Consider the following 25,899-nt stretch of genomic DNA (forward strand, 5'->3'; position numbering starts at 1 on the left):
CTACCACCTAAATTCGTTAACATTGTATTTTGTTGTAAAAACAACATTTGTTAAATCGCAATTGGTTAGTTGATTGCCTTTAAATTGGTTTGGCATCGCTGCGGAAAATATGTCGTTTAGTCAAACTAACTAAAACAATGCATTTTTTTTTTCCTCTCCGGTCATTAAGCGATAAAAATAATTTCGAATTTAAAAAAAAAATACTGCAATTCAACGTAATTTTGGAGCGATAAAACCTCTTTTTTGCAATGTATAAAGAAGAGCTTTAAAAATATGAGCTTTTCAAGAATTTGGAAGAGAATTCGCCAATTATTATTGGTTTAAAGACACTGAATCAATATGTTTGGTAGCAATTAGAATCGCTGACAGATACATTTATTCTGTCACATGCAGCATCGGTACAAGAACTCTTTGACTGGATACAAAATACTGTATACGTTAATGCTATTAGCAATGCCCTTTTCGAAGTATCCCACGCGCTTTCAACGGTCAGTGTTTTGCATGACATTCTCCCTAAATCATTTACATATACTTAACGAACTTGGTGTGTGTGTTTGTGTGTGCAGTGAGTGTTTATGTGTATTGTGTTGTTTTGGAATACAACGAGCGCATTATAATGAATAATGAAGGTAAATCAACCATATGCCCTACACCACGAACCATCCATTCAATCAGCAAGCAAACACACAAATTATGACCGCGTGCGAGAATTCGATGCATTTACATGGTGAGTCCGGGTATAATTGTAAGAATTCAACATCGTCGCCGCCACCATAAATATTAAATTGGCGCGTAAAAAATGTCACACTCATTTACAGTGCGTGTGTTTGTGATAAAAAAGGGAGCTAGCAATTGAATTGCCTTTCTTGTTTCACAAATGAAGATGACAAAGCGAATACAAAAAATGGCAACAACCATTCGACACAATAAAAATAAATTATATGTAAATTGCAATAAAATCAGCCAAAATTATTCATGGTGTTAAAATTGGACGGTGTACAAGTTAACATGCGAGAGAGAAAAAAGAATTACCCCACGCTATGTTCATATGAAATGCTGTATGCTTTGTCCCTCTTCCGTCCAATATGGCAAGAGAGAAAAAGAGAGAGAGAGAGAGAGAGAGAGAGAGAGAACATACGCATGCACAATATGATATGATCGAAATGAGGAAAAATTAGTAGTGATGTGGCAGAATGAGCGAAAGGGCGAACGAGTTCACGAGTAAAGCAGATTTTAATTTCGATTGAATGAAACATATTGATAATGTGCTCAAATTCGTAGGTAATTCTTGCATAATCGCTTACACGTATAATTCGATTGTAATTTATTGCTCGCTCATTGGCCAACATTAATTCAACTATTTCACACAATTCACGATCCCTCTTCTCCCTACACCTCTTTTTTTCATCTCTGACTCTTCTCGCTTCCGATCTCACTCCTCCAGTGCTCAAAACTGCACGAATAAATAAATGTTAATTACATCTGGATGAAAATTTTGTCGTTTTTTGTAGATATGTTATTACGTTGAGGCTCAAATTGGCTGATGATTTTTGTTTGCATTTGTCGTGCCATAAGTCTTCATATCGATGGTAAAATATCGTTAAATGTATTTTCAGTTTTTATAAACTGTTCAATTTACAAATATTGAGAATGATGAAAATGGAAAAAAATTGTTTTTTTTTCACATCGCAAAGATTGACATCATCTTATTCGATGTTCTATGTAATAAAATAATCATTAAACTCTTGATAAATACTCTACATAAACATTTCTTTTTGGCATTCGCACACATCATATAGCGGAGTGATCCGTTTCGCCCGAACAAATGTTTTTCCATTAAATTTGTGGTTGGTAATTTTTATGTGCACATTTACCCCGAATTGCCATTGAATGATGGAATAATACCAAAAACACAACCACCACGCTTAATTATCATATATTCATTTCAATTAAATTAATTTAATTTGAGAGTAAATCTAGTGTTAAATTTTCGCATTTAAATAATGTTGATAAAATGTGTGATGTACAGAATTAAGATTACGACATCATGTCAATGTGAAGCACACCCTATTGGGTGGAAGGGTGATGGTAATTAGGTTTCCTATAAACACTTCGGAATTTTCTGTATAACCTCATGTGTAATTTATTGTTTTTGTGGTTATCACACTGTCATTTTCGTTGGCAATTATTGTTTCTGATTACGATTACCATTTGTGTATAGCTAAAAATTGCGCGAATAAATCTCATCAAGTCAACCGCAAAGCGTTCATATATACACCAAGCACCTATCTTCATCGCCTATGTACCTTGGCGTAGGCGTATGAGAGACATACGAGTGAGTGTGTGTGTGTGCAACCGAACGAAATTGTACTCACGGTATTCTTTCAATGACGCACTGGGAGCGCATCAATGATGCTCAAAAACATCATCACATTTTTTTGTTTTGTACAATGGTGCGAATTGTCAGCTGGGATTCCGTCGTAGCAAATTGTTCGATGTGTCATTTTCGGCACAGCAAACATATACAACACCCCCATTCGGGGAAAATGGGAAAACAATTATTTTCAAGTGCCATTTGTTTCTATTGTTTATAAGTTTATTAGAAAACAATCGTATAATAGCATTCAAAATGCAATTAAACAATTACACAATTTGCCATTAATTGAATATTTCATCTCATGCTTTACACTTGAGACGTACACGACCATTCTGTCTCACTCTCCTACCCCCACTTTCACTCTCGCTCTCTCTCCGTCGGTCGTTTAATTTTGTCTTGCCTTGGACTTGTTTCGTTCGCACCAATTTGTGACATTTGAGATTCCTTAATTTGTACCTTTTTGTTTATGTATTTGAATTTCAATGAGCTCGGAAAAGTATTCAATCCATTGCTGTTACTTTCCTAGGTACATATTTTATGAATTCTCCAGAGAAATTATCACACTATATAAATGATGCAACTCAAGAGTGTTTGTACCATGTATGTGTCTATTTGGCGTTTAACGATATGGCACCCGTTTCGGATATGATTTCGTATTGGTCGTTCTATGACAATAACATTTTGAGCTTCGAATGTGTGTCTGTGTGCGAGAACAAATGAGACAGTTACATACTCAATAAGTTTGAATTGTGTTGAGTTCGTGATGTTTTTCACCTCTTAATCCACATGGTATGTCATAAAATTTAAGTGTTTTCATTTGAGGCGGTTCCCTCAGCTACTCATTTTCTGTTGCCAGAAAAGTTAAGTGCAAATGGCAATTATCGAAGCTAATTATCCAAACATGATGAAAATATTGACTGTGCTTGGTTATGATGTGGTTCCGTTTGAAAACCCAGAAAAATTCTTGTAATTCATTAAAAATGCAGTTACCGAATCGCATTTTCAATTCGATGGTGCTGATTGGCTTTCATTCGCTTTCGAACATTTAATATTTCAAGTATATTTACTTCATATTATTCATAGATATTTCGCATAAACATTTACACATTTACAACGGAATACAAATATATATACATACATAATTGGTCCATTTTAATGTCACGTATTATATGATCTGGATATTCAATCGGCGACATCTGAATAAATTAACACACACACATTCGACACACCATCTCCATCTCTCACTCTTCCTTTCTGCATATGTGCATCTGCCATATGTGCATACGAAAATTTCAAAGCGCTCACACTCAAGTTGCAATGATAATAAAATTTATAACTTTGTCTGTTTCTTCAGTTCGATATGAAGCACGCGCTCCGTATCATTCTAAACAATGCATGGCATCGCACATAGAATATGGAAAAGCAACGAATTTTGGGGTCACCAACGCGGAAATATTTACTCAAATTACTGTATATAATTCATTTTGAACGGCATTTTCATTGCATATCATTCCTCTATTTCTGTCTCTCTTTATTCGTCTCTATTTTATTGGTCTACGTTTCGTTGCGCCAATAATTAAGCAAACGAACCAAGAGACACACAGACATACAGAGGGAACAATTTGTCCTCTGAGACTTATCATGTTCAATGTTTTCGTTTTCCAATCATGTTGAAGTCGATGAGGACATATATAGCACTGTGTTCAATTCGAAACTTTGGTTGAGCATTTTCGCCCACTCGTTGTGCCCTCTAAATTAATGAGTAACGATTTAAATTGAGTGTGAGGGAGAGAGTGAGAGAGTTATAGAGAAATGATCAAACATTAAATAAGAGGACTCAATGAGTGCCTTACAAAGTGTCTAAAAACACTCTAATTAAAACCTCATACCATTTCTCTCTCTCTCTCTCTCTCTCTCTCTCTCTCTCTCTCTGTGTGTGTGTGTGTCTTTCATCGAACTCATGAAAAACAATCGCCATAAATTTAAACACCTAAAACAAACTATAAGTGGCAATATTGCAAGCTGAAAAATCAATCGATACGAAAAATCAAACTGGTAAATTACTCACAGAAGACAACTCAATTGACAAGAAAATAAAATATTAAACTGTTGACGCGACGATGAGGGCGAACGACCGATATCAATGGGGGAGGGGTCACACAAAGAAGCGTGGGAGAGATAGAGAGAGAGAGAAATGCTGAGGATGCAAGAATTGGAAAATGAATTGGCGTTTATTCAATGCTAATTAGATGTCCAGAATGAGAATTGGGAATTGATGCAAGTAAACCAAATATTACTATCTATTAAATAGTTTCTTGCTTACTTCATAATTAATGATTCACTGTGGTTTCGTTCTGTAATTAGCTGTCGAGTCTTGAACACCTGCTTATATAAACATGTACTTTTTCTTTCATTTGCAATGTGTGTGTACAAATCATTCCCACTTGTGGCATGTATGAATTTTTTCTGAGATATTGTAAAAATAGAGACGAGCAAAGAAAAAATACCTGTGATGTGAACATCGTAGTCGATTGGAGCGAACCCATTTTCGCTAGAGATATGGTAGCTTTGTATGATGTGGATGAGCTTCGTATCGTACTTGGTCTAATATTATAACCACCGTGCGCTGTTGTTTATGTCATATTGAAGGTGTTCAGTATAGCGAAAACAACTGAAACTCATAAATTATTCTCCAAATTACAAGCGATTTCGTGCTATTTATTTATGTGTTTGGTAAATTCAAGCCGATATAGTTGAACATTTTCGGATTTTCGTACGAAAGCCTGCATCAATACATTCGGTATGTGTGCCACAAACACAGAACCGTGTACATCGAGAGTGTGAAAGAGTGACTGGCCTAGAACGAGACATATTCTACCACCAACACAGAATAATATTCGTTGTTGTGAAAATGGACAAGGAAGCCTGTGTTTGTGTGTGCTGAACTCTAATGTTGTTCCATTCATTTCACGGGATAACAGGCGTTGACAGCTGGAAAATTTACCACCGCAAATGGCATCGACTTTTAAAAAAACGAAAACATGTTTTCTCAGCGCGACTTTTCGCTGAATTTTATAACTCATTCTCACTCTTTCCATCCAATAGAGAGATATTCGATACTCTCAGTTGTTAAATGGTCGCAATCACTATCGCTCACTAGCCGCATTCATATCTGTTTTCATTTTTCGTATGTACTTTTTTTCGCTCAACATTTTCCCTGCTCGCGCGAGTGTATGTGTATGTGTTTTTTATCAATTCGTTTTCATGCACATTTTCCTTACCATCGAACATTACACCCATATCACCATTGAATGGAGTATATCATCGATGCAACATTCCATGTGCCATTTTCATGAAATGCATCCATGATCAGCTACCGAGCATCCTCTTTTCAGCGCAAATACTAATTAGACTGTCTCTCGCACAGTTTTATTTGTTGTCGGTGGCGATTACAAGAGTGCAACAGGGATATCACAACACAATTTAATCTATCTATCCTATAGATATACTTGGTTTTTTAATGAAGTGCTTCGCTAAAATATTATTGTATAATTTTCTATTGTTCAAGCGAATCGACTTTTCATCAACCTTTCCACTTCATTTTCTCCCAATTTCGGTACATAAATGCACCGTTCAAAATAAATAGTGCTCAATTTGTGCGCTGCCACCTTTTTTACTTCTATTTTTCGTTCGTTCGTTCGCTCTTTCGGTCTGCCCTCGCTCATTTGATGTTTTCCAGAGATTGTTTCTCTGAGGAGGTGGAATGGTGAGGAGGATAGCGCTGAGGAAGATCTTCAAGCGAAACTGTGTGCATGCAATTTCGCTTCATATTTTTATCAGTTTGAATACTTACATTTTCTTGTACTCGCTACGGTTCGAGACTTAAACTTTGGCCCTAGTAATATTCAAGCTGATAAATATATGTAGCAACCATCCTCGCTTGCCGTGTGTTAAATTTCAATTTGTAGCGAGCTTCACTATTGTCGATAAATTTCAAATGAAGACTCCTTTTTTCAAACGATATTTTTTATTCTTACCTCTTAACTTATGGGTGCTCGTGGTCGCAGTCGTAGTCGTATACTTTCGACATTTGACTTTGGAATTAATCGATATTTAAGTCTGCAATTGATCTTCGTCATTTTATACTCAATATTTAGTCACTTCTATTCAATCTATTGTCGAAATTCGACTGCAGTTTTTTCCGTAAAATTTTTCCATTCTATTTCAAATAATAAAGACCTTGAAAGAGGAAAAATAGGTAAAAGAAACACTTTTGATCATGTTAAATTTTATTTTTCTATTTGAATGTGACTAATTTTGACATTTTTAAATGAAATTGATTTACAATGTTGATTAAACTGCTTCTTTAATCTTTAATTTTATTCATTATTGCAGTACACAATGTTTGCATCGCTATTTTATAGTCCAATTTTAGTTTCGTCCAAGCTCAATGTGCTGATCCAGGTCAAAAAAACGTTTGAAAATTTGTTAATTATCGCTGTTGTTTTTATTTGTTTCAATAAGTATAGGACAGGCATTGACAATTTTTTGTGGATCAGCTGGTTGTTCATGGATTTGTGGTGAGATATATTCATCTGGTTCTTAATTCCAACACTGGATTTTAGTTTTTTGGGGTCATTTGGGCCGATAGTTCTTGACGCCATTCTTGACTAATTTATGAGCTGTCATCTCTAAGTCGTTAACATCACTTTGAATACACCCAATTGAATAGTCGTTTGCATTCGCTTTCTCGTTAATTAAACTGATGGCCACCTTAATGTACTCTGGACTCTTAACTTCCATATTCAAGGGACGGCCCATCCCCAATATTATTAAGCCCACTTTTTCGACCGTATTGTTAGTCAAATTTTGTAAGGCACTTTGAATGGCATTGGACAATTTGGGGTTTCCCAGAGTCAAGCCACCAAGGGACGATGCAAGACTCATTTTCGTTTGAGAAAATAGGAAAGATGATTCCGATAAAACTTCTTGAGGTGCAGCGTTTGCAACGCTGATTGCAAGACAAATCACGAAGAACTTTTCCATCTTTTAATGCTGTTTAAACAACTTCGTTTTCACTTCAAGATTTGTTGTTTTATCGCCTGAAAATATATTGGATTTGATGAAATACTTATGCTTTCCAACAATTAACTCAACATATTTATATCATTTTACTGATGAAATTTAGCGCAGGAGAACATATAACAAAGGTACAATACTGTTTGCATTTTGATAAAACAGACGATATCATTTCAATTCAAGCTTAATATTTTCTACCACGTGATAATCACTGATTTTAACATGTCACGCAATTTGGATATTTTTATAGCTCCAAATGTTTATGAAATCTTTATACATATTTTCTTGACAATGGAGATCTCTCGAGAACATCAATTCAACCTTTATAGACAGAATTTTTGAAGAAAAATAATTGTAATAGTAGCACACATGTGCAATTAAAGAGAGATTTTCCGGCAACTTTTATTGTTTAATCATCTTGAAATATTTTAAAATAAAAATTAATTTCAAACTCAATTCGATGTGATGAAAGTGTGTTTAGTATTAATTGGCTCAACTTATACAACTTTGATCAAAAAAGTAGACAAAACTTTATTACTACCCAATATTTTGCTACTAAGATCATTAATCCGAGCTGTTAGTAAGTGTATTGCAAGCATCGATAATTCGTTGTGGATCCATTCGGTTTCAGAAAATGTGGTGGATGATCCAGATGAGCTTTCTAATGTTGCAGCGGTTGCAATGCCAATCGCAATGAAAATCACAAATATTTTTTCCATTTTTTTTTTGTATGAATCTTCAACTACTGGAAGTTTTAGAAAAAATGATTTCTCCTATGTCTCTACTATATTTATACGATTATGAAAACAGATAAAATGGCTCATAAAATATGTGTTTGCTATTCATTGTTAACAACAAAGTATACATAAATTTAAAAAATATCATTTTGATTTTTTTCGGCGTGTAAATAGTGACTCAGCTTTTTTGAGAAAGCACTTTATTTTGTATACAAGTTTTAATTATACGCAAACATATACTCATGCAATTGTTAATTGCTTTATTGTCTTTTTTTACTGGAGAGAATTAATTCAATAATCACCAAGATAATCACCCATGCACTTATAAATACAGTGGAACTTCGATTTCCCATCCAAATAAACCCCACTTACTGGAGGATAAAGAGAGAGGCGGTTAACCACGTTCACATTAACTAAATAGCCGAAACTAATTTTCCAATAACGGACCAACACAGTGTGTAAAACTGTAAACGGACTTTTGTGTCCGAAAAATTAATACAGTAAATTAGATTAAAAGTTATAAAGAAGTTATTAAAATCAGTGAGCTACCACCTGTTAAATGCAAATGTGAATTTCAAGGATAGTGAGAGAGGCAAACATACGGATTTTACAAGGTTCCTTATCTATATTAATAGTGGTGGTTAAGCAAGAGGCAGATAATCGAGGTTCCACTGTAGTATAATTGTGAATGTTGTTTATTTGACGTAAACTCGTACAATCAATCTTGGAGTATGGCTGTTTGGTATGGCTCCCGTACCATGATACACAAGAACAAAATCGAATCGTGCCTGCGTCAATTCTCAATGTTTGCACTCAAGGAGTATCCAAATATTTCAAATGACTACAGGATATCATCGTACAGCACTCGCCTAGGCAAACTAAACATGCAATCACTCCAAAGGCGCCGTATCAACGCATAAATTTTATTCATTTTCGACTTGATGCAAAATAACGTTCACTGCCCATCACTGAAGACTGAAATTGCCCGCAATCAAAATGGACGTAACTTAAGATGTGTGGAGTACTTCAAAATCAATGACAAGAACTTCAAAATCAATCCATCAGTACCAATCAACCAAATGTGCAAACTGTCAAATAAGGTCCACGAACTATTTTCAACGCAAACAAAAAGATCAAACTTCAAAAATCGACTTTTAGCCTTAAGCGATGACCATTTTTCTAACTTGTCATTGGTGTCTAACCGCGTGCAATTTGAAAATGTTTAGTATTTATAAGTGTTTTTTGCTGTTCGACGGTAATTTTAACAGTTTACTATTAACTACTAGCTATTACTGTAAGAAGTAGCTAATTAGTTATTAGATATCTTTATTAAAAGATGTGGTTTTTAACGATGATCAGATGTATACCAAATGTTTATCATTGATTCATACCTTTTTACCACCAACTAATGTATAAAAATTATGTACAAACTCAAAAGATTCAGCCAGTTTTGGCGGTGAATAAATATTATTATTAAAAGTCATACTGTGATGTTTTCTTTAATGTTTACACAATACTTTGCGATGGGAATGTTTAATCATATTTCCATTAGATATGAGGTAAACAATTGTAAAGATAAGATTTGCCTGGTTTATTACTTGACATTCAAAAGATAAGCCTCACCAAAAATTAGTTACAAATTTATATACAAAATATATAGAGTCGGAAGCAAAGCATCAATATTTGTACATTTGCGTCAAGATTGAGACTTTATTCCCACTCATTTATTATAAATAAACGAAAAATGATAAAAAAACTCCATTATTTCTTTAAATTTCGTATACCTTTACGAAATCAATCTTCACCAAAAGAAAGACATTTTCATGCTAAACGATGTTTCAAAATAATACATAACATTTACATTAACATCAAATCAAATATTATATCGTTTCGGATATGTTAGAACTGTTCGTCAAATGTTCGTTTGCCATAATGAAAGAATGCAATTGTTCGCTGTTTTTTGTTCTGACGTTAGAATCAAGTGAGGCCAATGTAACCACAATGGCATTATGCATCAACTCTTTATTGAATTTATCGCTAGATTTGTTTATTGCGTCCATTCGGGTCCTTCCTGGAGTTAGAATTTATTTTGCATATTTGATTGGAACCCATGTACGCCCGTTGACTAAGGTCAATTGGTAAAATGCCAAATACAAAATTGTCAAGAAAATACATAGTTTTCCTTTTTTTATTCGTTTTTTTCTCTTAAAACAATTTATATCTTTTTATGGTGTCCCAAGTCAGTATAATACACTTTTCGAAGAGTGTACACACTCTTCTCACACTCTTCGTATAGTTTTATTCGACTCCCTTCTCACACTCTTCTCACACTCTTCTCATATAATAAATTTTTCCACTGATGGATAGTTTTTGATTTTGTTTACTTTTGACATTTTGAAAAAAATGAACGTATACAAAAAAAAATGAATTTGCTGTTGCAACAGCAATTGTTGTTCTGTTGTATTTTGACACAACTGACGAATGCTATAAACGTCAAAAATACAAACATTACTTTCACTGGAATGAGAAGAGTGTGAGAAGGGAGTCGAATAAAACTATACGAAGAGTGTGAGAAGAGCGTGTACACTCTTCGAAAAGTGTATTATACTGACTTGGGGTGTATTCTTTTCCCTTTTCATTTCGCGATAGATTGAATTTGAATCAAATGAAAAAGTCACGACCAATGTGAAGGCTCTTTGATGAAATTCATCAAAAAACAAAAATGTTTGTAAGATCAGTGTGAAATAATGAAAGGATGTAATTTAACATACGAAAATTCAAAGAGAATCATCAACAAATTGCTATAACACGTGATTAAATGATTTTTTTGCTGCCAAACGAAGAAGAAGAAAAACATTTGAATGCAAAGTAAGCGCTAAAAGCAGACAATATATTTGGCTGAGGTCAGGCGCTGTAGTGGAGTGAAAACAATAGAAGTGATTGTTGCCGCTCCATTTCAGTGCGTGACGTCAGCCAGATGAGCTGAAATATCTGGTTGACAATATCCAAATATGTTGTCCGGTTAGAAGAGATGCAAAAAAGGACGAAAATGAAAACATTGAAATTGGAGTATGAGTAAAAGGCAAAATGAGCGAGGAAAAAAGGTCAAGATACTATATCACCAGCGAGATATTTCATTATCGTTTTCCGTTTTGTAATTCCAACATCTAACACATATAACGAACAAGTGAAAAAGAAAGAAGATCCTTGAGAAAGGAAAAATCAGCAGAGCTCAAAAGACGTGACTTAAACAGAAGCCATCGTTGCTATGGTAGCGGAAACAAAGCCATTTTTCGGTTGCTCGATCTCTTTCTTGTGTTCAATTTCTATATATCGCTCTCTCTCTCTCTCTCTCTCTCTCTCTCTCTCTCTCTCTCTCTCTGTAATGTATACACTGTGTACTTTCGTTGTTATTCTTTTTTTTTTCTCGGACCGAAAATTAAATAAAAGCAAAAAAGGAAAAGTATAAAATTGTGGAATATCGTCTCCTTCGCCGTGTCTTTCGATATAGATATATGCATGTGAAACCGAAATGTACATATTTCAATGCGATAAAGTCAAACATTTCACTGTTTTACACATACACATATGCCAAAAATACGAGCTTGCATCAGCTTAAAAACAAGGAGAGAGAAAAAAGGGCGAAATGAAATGACAAAAAAAAAATTCACACAAGATGATGATGAGTTCGAAGGAAATGTAAAGGCAGAACTGTAAAAGTATTCAGCAACATAAGATTCGCAAAGTCGGAAAAATATATGTGTACCAACAATGTGTATTACAAAAACAACAGGCGCAAAAACGCATTCGAAATGGCAAGCGGGAGAAATTGCTGAGGAGACAACGAAATGTTCAACACATATAGAGACAAAACGACGAACAATATAGAAACAACTGAACTCTTTCAAACAACAGTCGTTGCCAAAACATTTTCTATATTGTTTTTGTACAAATCTCGATAATAATTCAAGCTTTTGTAGTTTATTGTCTCGAACTATAAGTTGCATTTCGCATCGGGTTTGCATGTGTGCATTGTGCATACTTGTATTACATGCACAAAAATATGCGCTCTCAATAAATTTCGATGCGCAAACCAAACAATTGCGGAAACTTATTATACGTTTTGTTCGCACTTTTGCCACTTCGCAGCGAATTTTGCAAACGGTTTGCCTTGAACACGGTGCAGAGATTTTACATTTTTCACTTTTCAACCATTGAAGCGTCGACAATGGGAAATTCTTTGCGTGTAATTAAATAAATTTGAAGATTTGATATGTTTGATTTGGAGAATGTCACTTCGTCAACCGTTTTCAATTGTGAAAAAAATGCTTGCATCGAATCATTCGATACACGGAATCCGATGAGAGAAACAATTTATTTTTTTCATTTTTAGTCATCAATTTTTTCGTGTGCACGCTTTTCATTGCTATAGTCGATCAATAGAACGAAATTGGATCAGTATGTTTTCTTTCAATTTTATTTTTAAATTTATATGTTAACGAAGTGAAATCGTATTAGACACCTTACCATTTCGTTACGCTTTCCATTTCTCTTGCACTACATTTCTGATGGATGAAAATAATCGTTGTAGCGCGAACAAGAACGCGAAATAAATGTGAATTATTTGCCGCTACGCAGTTTATTGATTTATTTTTTCTCTGTCTATCACGCTATTATTCTCGTCATCAATTTTATGCATACCGCGCTCCTTTCTCTGTTCTCATTCTCCATATCTCTTCCTCTCTCCTTCTCTCTTCGTTTTTTTTTTGCACTATCGGATCTCATTGCCAAATAGAGAGAAAATATACCGAGCAAAATCGGATTTTAGTTTGGTGAGATTCGATTGTTCATCAGTGGGATTCATTGCCATTCATGTCGTGATTTGCCTTAAAATGAATGCAAAAGTATCGTGCGCATAACTATGTGATTACACAATACACTTGAAAAATGTATTTATTGACACGTACGAAGTAGAGCAATTCCATGCCAAATGTTTTCAGTGGCAGCAAATGCTGAATATATTCTATATTAGTCGAACACACACACACACAATGCTGTGGAGCGTAGAGTGCACATTACCGTACAGCAAATATAACAATCGAACGTCTAAAAATAAAATTTTCTATTTTTATTGTGTATGTTATTTTAAATGAATTATGAATATAAAGAAATGTTGTTAGCGAGAAAAAAACCGTCGAGCAAAAAAGGGAAGCGACGTTGCACTTGCACATGTGATGTAGAAAAGCAGTGTTATGTATGGCAAAAGTGTCTTCGACGGTGTGAGAAATACGAATGAACATGAGAAGTGAAACAAACGATAATTTGATTCAATAATAACGAAAAATAACAGCCAGCAATAGTAACATGACAGCAATAAACAACGATACGAAATGAAAAAAAAAAGATGAAGAAGAAAAACACGCGAAATAGTTTTGCATTCGAACTGTCTTCGTGATTCGCAAATAGCACATATTTCGTTCGTCTCTCATATCGCTCAAATAAATATTTAGACAAATATATTTCATCGCACATATAAATACAATAATTGAAAAATAATAATATCAGAGAGAGAGAGAGAGAGAGAGAGAGACGCACGGACTGAATTGTGAGTACAAAAGGGAAAAAGACAATCGAAGACTGATTGCCACCACCCAATTGATAAAAAACCAACCGAATATCAAGTGTATTGCGTTTATTGATCGAGACATCTAAGCACTTTATTGTCGGTTTGCATAGTGTTTTGATGGCGCTTTTTCGAATATCGAGTTGGTTCTTCATCGGGAAAATGGTTTTCCAGATTTAAATATACATCAACCGACCCAAAAATTCGAAAATTTTCCATTTCATTTTATTCAACCTCATTTGTTGCACCTTCGGATACGAAGAGAGAATATTTCGTGAGAAATACTGTACATTATGAGTCGCCCTTTTCCACTCTCCTTTTAGATATTGAAGTGGCGGAGCGTACGGCAATTCATATTTACTTCCATTCGTATGCTTCGGTCTCTCTCTCTCTGTTTTTTTTCTTAGTTAGATTTGTGCTTCAGTCCTTTGTTTAGTCTGTTAAGTACACATCACATTTAATAATAATAAATCATAAAATAAAGCGATTCACAGCGAAGAAGAAGAAAAAAAGAAAAAAAGTATTTTTGTAAGACAGAAAAATGGGAAAAAATGCCAAGAAAACAAGTGATTTGAGTTTATGATGGGGATTGAAAAACGACTCCATGGCCAATGGTATAAGCGACAACGGGGGTAAAGATATATATATATATTTTTTTTTTTTATGTTGCTGTTGTTTTTCTTCAAAATGCAAACAAACAGTTCAGTGCATTGGTGTTCCCCACAAAACATGATGACGCTTTCAAAATAGAATAGTGAAAAATCAGTTCAGATCTCCACCATTTCATAAAACATAGAAAATTCATCGTACGTATACTTAAGCGCTCCCGCGTTTGCTTCAAATCATACATTATTCCGTATGATCGTCACTTAGTTTTTATTCACCGTTGAATATTTCTTATTACTTTTGACTTTTGGTCCTTCAACCTTCACACTGTCGTCCCCATTATTTTCTTCAGTGCACATTTTGTGTCAAAGCTGTTTGGGTTCGGGTTGCTGTCATTTTTAATTTTTCACTTTCGAATGTAAACAAAACGATAGAAAAACACTGCACCTACATACCCCGTACGCTTACATCGTCGTTATCACTGCTGCTTACACGAGGACTACTACCGTGATACCTCCTACATTTGTAAATCGCTTTTACTGGCTGTCATTCACTACTTCTAGCGACCGTTGTTTGGATGATTTTTTACTCACCTGGATTTTCCAATGCCGTTTAAGAGATTTATATTCGCAAAAAACGAAAGAGAGAGAGAGAGAGAGAGAGAGAGAGAGATGGAGGGGGGAGTGTGACAAACTTGCAAAAATCTCATAAGTCCAAAGTTTGCGTACATGCATCGCATACCGAAGTTTAAGCTTAAGTAATCTCGTTTACTTTGTGTTCACATATCACATTGCATCACATTTCCATCGAGCATTTAACAGTTAAATCATGCTTACTTCTGTCACTTCTGCCATTTTTTCATGTTAGAAAACAATATGTGCTAAAAAACCCTTGAGACGTGAAAGAGACGATTTCGTAGGCAGTAGTTGAATATAAATGCGTGACAATGTCAAAGATACCACATCAAACAAGTAACACACACACCGACGGTATAAAAGCGAGTTCCAAACTCGTTCCGCATAGATGAAACATACATTCAATATTTTCTCCTTTCGCACAAAAAAAAAATTACTTGACTTATTACTATTTCAACGCTACAAAACGAAAAAAAAAGAAATATTTTGAGCGTTCCGCTTTAGTAAGCGATGACTTTTGAGTTAAACTCCAAGTAATGTGATGTCATTGCATTTGACAAGCAAGAAATGTATGCGATTCACCTGATGCATTGTTCAGGTTAAAGCACTTTAATATCGCACTTAATTTCCATTATTAACTCCGTTCTGTTTTCACTTGCCGAATTGGGTCAAAGGTCTTTTCTAGTAATGCCGTTATTCTTCATCATATTCAACTGTTATTCAAGCAATTTTCACCATATCAATGAGAAATTGCTGCAAACATTGTTACTTTTGAGTGAAGTTTTAATACAAATGCCATCACCCCCCCAAAAAAACTGTAATTCAAATTGGGATAAAGAGTGAATCAATGTTAATATACCAAATAAATGGTACGATCAATTTCGATTTTCTAATTTTGCTGTTGAATTTAACGAAACAAAGGCCGATTGGCATACATATTGGTGAAAACGCGACGTCAATTCACTCTTTCGAAATACAAACGACTTTTGCATGCAAGTGAATGTTGTGCATATTTTCGTCGACACACATTAATATGAACATGTGCACACTTCAGCCATGATAAATGCAAACCCAAAACCAAATCAGATTTACTACTTTATGCAATTTGAAGTTCTTTGCATCATTGAGATAGAGTTTGGAATACATTGAAAAAAAAAAAAAACGAGCCAAGAAAGCAAATAAATATGCTTTTCTATCTTTCATTTTCTCTTTTTCTCCCTCTTCGGCTGTGTTGAGAAACTTTTTGATGATTGATACCATGAATGTTGTATAAAATGCAATGTGTGGGATGAATAAGACAAAAATCCATGTAGCGCAAAAGAAAGGCGTACAACAACAATGATGAAGATGACAACGGTAACAGTGAAAAACGCCAGCATACAGAGCGAAAAGAATGAAAATTCTAAGTAAAATATATGGTTTTCACAATTTTTCAATTGCATTTCGTTTGATTTTATACTTGGTTTTGGATTTTATCAGTTTATACATATCCATGTTGTCTGTTCAAATAGACTTTTACCTACTTTATGTGTGCATTGGTATGTGTAAATATGCATGTGCACGTACGTTTCTATGTATTTTGTACATTACATTGACACAAGGAAACTAGATGACAGAAGCACTGTGAGAATGTGCCCGATTGAAAAAGAGTGGAAACATCGGAAATGCGAATCAATTCACTGGCGCTTGATTTTAAGCGTTGTCGTGTATAATGTTCACATTTCAATATATTTCCGCTTTACTACCAAATTATTATTTAAAAGGAAAACTTTTCCCATCGAAATGGCAATAATTTTGTGTTTGTTTTTTTTCATTTCTTGTTGTTGCATTCTTTTTGCTCTTTTGGTTTCGCATTATAAAGTACCCTTAAAATATACGATATGAAAATTGAAAAAGGAAATACGGTATTTAATAAAACTACCCCCAGAAGAAGAATGGCATAGAAATGGAAGGAGAGTGAGAGATAGAGAGAGAGAAAATTGGCCGACGAGATACAAACATTAACGCATTATCAATAGAGAATGATAAGGAGAGAGAAAGAGAGAGAAAAAATGTGAATAAAGGTCGGGAGATGGTTGAAGCCAATAAAAGTGCCATCATTGTTTGTTCATAAAAATCGAATTGAACCATTTTCAAGTAAATAAATCCATTGATTTATTGCAATTCATTTTATTTACTACATCCTTGCGCCGAAATATATAGATTCGATTTGCGAGTGCATCATACAAATTATCATCTGAAACGCGTTCCAACAAAATACCCATATGTTTGACTTGAAGCGTCCGTATGTTTAATTTTTTAAGTCTGAATTGTTGTGTGTGTGCGTGTGTGTATGTTGGATCCTTCAATAGCATAATAATTATTTATTAAACGTTGATTGCATAAATTAAAATCAGAAACAAAAGGCGCCACCAACAAGTAAAGCAAGTAAAGTGTGCACAGGCCACTCATTCGACAATAAAATGAAAGAAAAAACAACAACCTCGACCATATAAAATCACCACGGTGTATCGCCAAATAGTGCCAATTGCATGAACTGAACATACATATATTGAATAGCCAAATAGCCTTGTCCCAAAGCAATTGAAATATAAACAAAGACGAACAGAGCAAAAGAGCTTATAAGTCTTCCTGAATACACTAAAGAAACATTTTCCGTTCGGTGGAGAGCATCAGGCCATCAGGCAATAAATAAACATGTTGTTGTACTCGTTGTTCCTCTCTCTCTCGCACGCGCGCGCGCGTGCGTGCACATGGGAGTGTTGGGATAGAAAAGTAAGTTAGATTAACGAGCGAAAGAAATAGAGAAAAAGCAAAATGCATGGTTTTCATTTTAAAAGTGAACGAGAAAATAAAAACAACTACATGTCAACAACATTGTCAACAATGGGAGCGCACAGTTAAACCGAAAAATGGTAGAAGAAAAACATAACCAACAGCAACAACATTGCCGAGAACAATCATATATAATATGGTGTTTGTGTGTGTGTGTCTATCGTATATTCGATTTTGGCCCATAGACACGTCGTGAAAATTTCAGTGATTCTCTCTTATTTTTCGGCTTTAATATACATTATTCGTAACCTTCGCATGTTTTTCTCACATCCGAACAAATATAAAATCCATGCAATAGATTTGTATTTGTATGGCATAGGCATCGAAAATGCTCCACATATGTGCCACAATGAAATGGCAATGCAATGCATAAACATAGAATAAACAATCGCGAACCAACTATGATACATACTAAATGACTCTATTAGTCCAATGCACAAGTCCTATTCAGTTTGGTAATGTTACGGATTTTATTCGGTTCCTTTTCCAGTTGTTTTTTCTTGGCTCCTTCCTCTTCTTGTACGTCATTCATATTGCCGCCATCGTCATAGGATCTGTACATTTTCTTTGTACAATTTCAGATAAATATCTGATGGCCATTTCTGAATGGTTTCACTTCATCCGTATTGTCGTTACTGTTGTTCCGTCGTCGTTATTGTTACATCTATTTGGATTGCAATTATTTTATTACCCCATTAAGGCGAAAAACCTGTCGCAGAGAAAAATTTATGTATGTGATAATAAATAATGCAACTTTTCCCCATTTGCACACAAATTATGTGCAATGCAATCCGAACGCAGCAACGTTCATACATTGCAACGAATTGATTATTTTATTGTTGTTGTTGTCGTTCGTTTATTCGTCTTCTTTGCGAGGCGATCTCTCGACACGTTCGTATGTTTTTGTTTTGCTTTTTGTTGTTGTTGTTGTTGTCATTATCGTTGTGTTGAACATCATTTTTGAAGAATCGCCAGCAATTTCCCCTGGAGTTGGACTATATCCGAAAATACACATATGACCGGGTGGTGAAAATTGATAAAAATTGTGCCGCGCGAAATAGTGGTGCAACTTTTTTTCTCGTTCAGAAGAGAAAAAAAAATAAAACAAGCGATGAACAATATTTATGTACGTTTTTTGAGGCGAAAAAAAAATATTGCGAAAATCAAAATCGTTTGTGAAAAAAGAGCTATGTATTTTTGGTGCTGAGATTGTGGTGGTAAAACGGGCAATCAACAGAGACAAAATGATGAATTGAGATAAAGGATGACTGAGAAATTCACATCTCGATTGATTTCGATGAGATAAAAATGTTGTGCATGGAAATATTGTGTGAATGCGTAAAATGTTGGTAACATTGAATGTCGGTGATGTAGAAGGATGCCTCTTGTGAATGAGAAAGAGAGAAGCATAAAATAAACGTTCATTTAATGAAGACGATTTTCAATGATACACATTTTTTTTCTTCATTCAACCCCATTCACAGCTTTGTGAAGATGATGTGTTCAGTAATGTGTTTCTGTTGCTTAGGTACTCTTTATCGCATTTGGATTTCATGCGATGGCATTGGAAATAGCAACGATTGACGATGTTGAAAACGACGACGACGACGATAAACATGGATATCTCGCCACTATGCCGCTATTAGTGTCATCATTCACACACCAATGTATCAAAATGGACAAAGCGGAATAAGGAAAAGGAAGCACAGTACAAGCTGCACATATTATATGGTGTACATACAGCAGCTTCGACTGCACATTTGCTGAAAGTTATGTGCCAGGACGGCATGTGTGTGTATGTCTCAATCGAGAGTGCGATGAGACGCGTCTCCCGATTTATATCTATCTGGCATATTTATACAATCGCTGAAATACTTAATTTTCTCATACTTCGCACAGGATATATCCAATTTGCCATTATTATTCTGAATGCCATTTTTTTCACTGCTTTCCTCTCTAAATATGTATCATTGCGCTCGTCTTTTTTTAAATTTTTTCTCTTCTTCTCTATACATTGCTTGGAAATATTGTTGTTATTGTTATTGTAACATTTTTCATCATCTTTTTTCTTCTTCGTTGTTCGAATGGGCCATTAGTAACGGTGAAACTAGTTTTCGAGAACACATTAAAAAGTTTCTGTTTTTGGCCCTCTTAGCGTGCACTCGTCCCGCACATACATACATACATACACACAATCCAATCTGCCAATTGAAGATAGAAGAGTGAGCGACTTTTATTCAACACCAACAAGAATGATATGTGCGCTCTTATTTTGATGCATGCAGGCGCGCGCTACTCTTGCTCTTCTTTTTTTCGATTACTTTCTTTTGTTCGACGCAAAAATATACATACACACACATGAATGGAGCCGAAGAGAGATAATAAGGGAAATATTGCGCTTACACGCGACATAAAATACACATCGCTTATTTCTATCTGCCTCACACTATATCTCGACCCTTCTCACTATCGCGTTCTCTCGTTCCGTCGGAAAAGGCTTGCAAACACGCTGAACAGGGCACTGAGAGGACCACCACAGCTCATATCTGAAGCAACTTCAACCTATAGCTTCAAATGCATAGATTACAAAGGCATAACAAACACACTTAAATCGTTCTCAGTTGTCTATAGAAATTGTGCATTTGAATGATGATCTTGTGCCGATTTTGCAGCCAGGAGGAAACATACATACGAAAATGAAAAAAAAAAAAAAACTTTTACTTTATAGCAATGACTTGAGAATGAGAAAAAATGAAAGAAAGAGAGAGGGAGAGATAGAGCGGAGAGATGGACGACGATGTGGCAAAAATAAATAAATTCTATGAACATTTCAAGAATGGCTACTAAAGCTATTTACAATACGCTCGTTCATGTTATATGAGGCATAATTTCGACAAAAATGTTTTTACACTTTGATTTATGCGATGATGATGGTACTTTTAGTGAAAAATACACATTTTTCTTCTCACTTAAATGAGCTAAGCAAACAACATTCACAGCGCATCAACGAAGGCATAACGAAGAGCGAGAGAGAGAGAGAGAGAGAGAGAGAGAGAGAGAGAGAGAGAGAGAGCAAAAAAAGGGAGTGATGAAGGCGAAGACGACGACGACGAAAAAAAAGGCCAATGAAAAAGTTTATGAAAGCAAAATTCACGAAGAAAACCTTTTGTGAATTCATATTCCGCTTTCTCTCGTTCTCTGTCTCTCGCTCTTTCACACAAAATATATCTATTTCTTTACGTTGTGGAGGCTTTACCGGATGCAGACATTATATTTCGATGGCATAAAGAAAATAAAAAATTGAACCGTTTTAAGAGTTCGACTGTGGCAATGGTGCCTCTCGTCACCATTCAAACGTCCATGTATATATGCTGTGAAGTAGTGAAATGACGAAATTTTCGAATCGGCCACTATTTTTCAACGGTAAATATACAATGGCAACGAATCAAATAGGCCAATAATATAGAGAAATATGAAAGAAAGTTATAAATTTGTGAACAAAATGTTCGGCAAAGAAATTGGCAAAATTTAATGCTTATACACATAAAATTCATTTTATAAAATGGCCAAAGACACACAAATAAATATACGTGAGCCAACCAATTCAATGACTTTATCCCTCTCTCCCTCTCACCTCCTATTCCTCTGGCATTCTATTTGAAAAAAAAAACAGAATTTTTTCTTCTGAATTGGTCGCATTATATTACATTTCTTTTATACACATCTACTTATTTCGTTTAACCTCGAGGTCAATTCATAATTTTGCACTGCGTCCTTGAACGTCACTATCTCTCCCCCGCCTCAATCTTTCATTTATACACACAGAGTCATAATATGAAACACTTTACAATCCACATAAAAAATATATATATATATTAATTTATTTCCTCAATTTCTTTCTTTTCATATTTTACAGAAGACGAACAGAAGCGGAATAAAATCAATCACTCAATCAATCAGGACGCCATGCATTCAATCAATCAAAACAGCAATTCTAAATAGAAGTTGCATTTAATGCGACGTCGAAGCAATGACGTCTCAAGCAGTTTATTGTGTCAGTTTACAATTAAGTAAGTACAAATTCTGTCTGTTTTTCTCTCCAATCTTTTGATATTCTCAACTTATGCATCGTCGATCACAATATGAATTGTGATTGGGATTGAGCGCATATCGATTTGCAATCAAGATTTTATCCAATGCCATAAATCAAATGGTTCAAATGTTCATACGTGATTATATACGTGTTACGTACGTGTCAAATGCATGAAACGTAATAAACGACTTATAAAGAACACTATTCATGCAAGCGGAGAAATTTTTAACTCCTTTAAATTATCCCATTTCGTGCGCGATACTATTGTTAATTTGTATCCGCCAGCAATAATTTGATCGTTGAAATAATCGCACACTTTGGCTCTGCAATCGAATCGAACGTCGGTTAGTACGCTTGAAACGAGCAAACACATGATAGAATTCAACGCTTAAAATCAAAATGAGCCACTTACAACTTTGAATTTTAAAAGAAAAACGTAGATGTTATTATGTAATTACATTTTCACAACTTAAACATCAATTTGGTTTTTTTGCAAGGCAAAGCGAAATTTTGCACACAAAAAAAGTAGTAGCAAAGGTACAACGGACATAGCACCACAAATACCACACACCGTTATCTTTGGATATTCTATGGATTTTCGCTAAGTGTGAGAGTGTAATTTGCTGAATGTGAAAAATTTTGCACGCAATTTGAAAAATTGCAATAAATTGAGAGATGGAACGATGAGATGAGATATACAACGTAAATTTCAGATAATTCTAATAGCATGAAAAACTCGCAAACACACACATACACACATACTATGCATGCGATCATAAGAAAATCGTCGAATAAATTGAAAAATGCAATTCGCGTTGTTGTCAAATATCTAAATGAATTGCGATTCGGGGCGAAAATAACTTTATTCCGCTGTTACAAAGGGAAAAAAGGGCAATCAACACACAACGTTGAAATATCGACGAAACAACGTTGAGCTCGATTTTTTCGCCATACACACATTCATGTTCCCTTTTTTTCGACTGGTTAATGTTGTTGTGCTTTTTTCTGTGTTTATTTTGTCATTACGGCACTATTGCTGCCACCAGTGATATACCCGATAATTGCCTTTACAGCAAGCATCATTGAAATTTGATGGCAATTTGTGTGTATGTGTCTATCTTTGAGAGAGAAAAAAATGAAACATGACTCAAAAACTATTCACATATTTCTTTACAAAAGTTTTGGTGCGCAGAATATGTAACCGGCAAGCGCTCTTACTTCGTTCGTATCGCTTGTTTCTCGCTCATTTTGGGTGATTATTATTTGGTGTGCTTGGATATTTCTTCGGCTCAACTTGCTAATGTTTCGGTATGGAAAATAACACGCGCTGAAAATTAGGTCGCTCAGCTTGGAGAAATCTAGATCCATCATAATGAGGTAATAATAAAACGCCTTGTTTTTTTTTTTGACTTAATGGAATGAATTTTGTATAACTTGTGTTTTACTATACTTTCTTCGTTTACTTTTCGTCTTCTCTCTCACTTTCGCGTTCTTGTGTGTCTAACAAATGGAAGCCAGCATATTTCTTACACTATTCAGAGTAGCACATTTGTATGATGCGATTCAAACTGAAAACTTTCCCGTTTTGTACTACAATTTAAACTGAACAAAAATTTAATGGAGCAAAATTCAAATACCCCTATTACTGTACGCTCAAAATCGAGCAAAAATGAAAAACATCACATCGACTACAAAAAAAGGGAGTCAGATTACAGTGAAAAAGTCAACAACGATTGTGGAAAAAAAATCGAGTCAAAAATAATAAATAAATAAATTAAACATGTTGACAAGTTGAGCGTTTTGCGCGCTGCACACGAATATGATTTATTGTATGGAATCGTTTTCGCTCTCTCCCTCTCTATCGCTCATATTTGCTTCGGTGTTTTTTTGCAATCCGTAGCTTTTTCTCTGTTTCACTTTTGAAATGCCGTTTTTTCCATTTTACTTTGCTCCAGTTTTCAATTTTTTTTTTTTTTTTCAAAGTTTATCCATACCTTTGCTGTGGGAAAAAAGATGACAGAAGAAGAGAAATAAAGAGCTTTGTAACAGTAAGACGAACTATTCTGCACGGTGATCCGTACGCATTCATGTTAATAAACGTTATCTCTAAGATAGTTGTTTGAAGGAAGGGAATTTACAAATTTTCTCCACCGAAAATGAACTGAAAGCAACAACTATGCTCAAAATTTCCTGATTCAGGCTCTCTAGAATCCAGAATGTCCTGTTTTCTTCAAATGTTAGGCCAATTTAATACTTTCTCCTTGCACGGAAAAGAAGTAGAGAGAGAGAGAGAGAGAGAGAGAGATAGAGAAAAGTCAACTGTGCTATATGCATTTAGCCCACAATACATGCGCTGTTGAAAGTATCTACAAGCAATCTCATTTCCCTTGTGCAATTTCTATAATAAGGTATACCAAATAATGGTCAGCACCATGATTAATGATCTTTAATATCATTTATTACGGTTGCCTTTTTTGTCGATGAACTTTTTCTTTCGAGCGAAAAACAACAGCAAGGCGAAAGAAAAAATGAATTAATAAAGCCAGCTGTGAGTTGAACCGCGATGTGGTGCGGCATTTCGTTTGTAAAATCAAATCACATTCATTCGATATACGATAAGGAAGCGGATGCTGTTGTTACGGATCTGCACTTGTCTTAATCCATGTCGGAGCTCATCTCTGATGTGTTCGTTTCACTTAGACACAACAAAATGTTATGTCTCGATGCAATGTTGCACCGTAGTGTATGGTAATTGTTTCTGTTTGGAGATTTGGTTATATTCAGTGTTGCACATTGGTAGCGTAAGTGTAATCCATTCAAAAGTGTACTTAATCGTATTAATGTGAAAATCATTCAAATCGCTGCTACTTTTGACACTTGTTGTGGAATAGATTTCAAACGACCAGTTCGTATGTTGCACAATTCAAATGACATGCAATATAAATGGCAATTGGAGATTAAGTTTGCTCTATTTTGCATCATCCCCCAAAGTATTATGCTCTAAATTCAAATCATTTTAAACACATTTTAAACATTTCCGTCGGAAAAATCCAACAACATTTTCATATGTGAGACCACACGAACAGGAGTTTGATGCAAAGAAAACGAATTAAAATTGTGTGCTTGCCGTGGGAAATGAATTGAATTCTTAATAAAGTACATTTTATGCTCGAAGTTAAATCCAGATGTGGGAGTGGAAATTTAAAAAAAAACCGAAACGACATTATATCGGAAGCTTTTTTACTTCGCCGTTGGACAACGGGCCTTTGAAATGTAAGTCGTTTCGCATTAAATGACCTAACGACTATCCTCAATTGACCATTTTCAGCCATCAATACAATTGCTATACTTGAAATGAGAAATATGTGATAATCAGGGTAATGCAAAATATGCACATTTTTCTTTGGATTTATTTGTATATTTTTATGTTTTTGGTTGTTTCTCCTTAAAAACTCTTAGTTGGTGTTAGCTATCCGGGATAGCCTATCCCCGTAGATATGAATCGCTTATATCATTTATAGATTGTGTTTGAACGAAATATGGTTGTTCTTCTTCTGTCTCAGCCACTGTATTTGACACCTTAGTACGTAACGCAACAATTGTGTGAGTGAGTTTTAGATGTATTGCGTATATATCAGTAGTGAACGAGGTGAGATCTCTCTAGAAAGAGTTTTCCAAAACTCGAATAAGGAGTTTTCGATTCCTCATTAGAATACGACGATTTTTAAGTTGGATTAAAAAAAAAAACCCAGAAAATCCAAAGAATTTTTTGAGTCTCGGGAGTAAACCCTCTCCTTCGCACACTGCTTGTAGATATACAAATGGAAGAAGAAGAAGCAGCGTATCGCCAATAGTTGCCCAATCCATCCATAAACTTAAAATGATGATTAGTCAATATTCGGTCCAAGTATTTA

At 34.9% G+C, this 25,899-nt stretch overlaps 1 protein-coding gene across 6 annotated transcripts in view; it reads left to right on the forward strand.

Annotated features, from left to right (window-relative positions):
• The window catches only part of LOC116337509 (calmodulin-binding transcription activator 1), a 198,883-nt gene that overhangs the window by 7,761 nt on the left and 165,223 nt on the right, over positions 1–25,899 (forward strand). For all 6 annotated transcript variants that reach the window (XM_031762121.1, XM_031762126.1, XM_031762127.1 and 3 more), the window contains exon 3: positions 21,809–21,962. In XM_031762121.1, the coding sequence (XP_031617981.1) occupies positions 21,923–21,962 (40 nt within the window). In that variant the 5' untranslated portion in view covers positions 21,809–21,922. The remainder of the gene's footprint in view (positions 1–21,808; positions 21,963–25,899) is intronic.

This window comes from Contarinia nasturtii, unplaced genomic scaffold, assembly GCF_009176525.2.
Source record: "Contarinia nasturtii isolate CC-2019 unplaced genomic scaffold, AAFC_CNas_1.1 Cnas_scaffold_285, whole genome shotgun sequence".
Lineage (NCBI taxonomy): Eukaryota > Metazoa > Arthropoda > Insecta > Diptera > Cecidomyiidae > Contarinia > Contarinia nasturtii.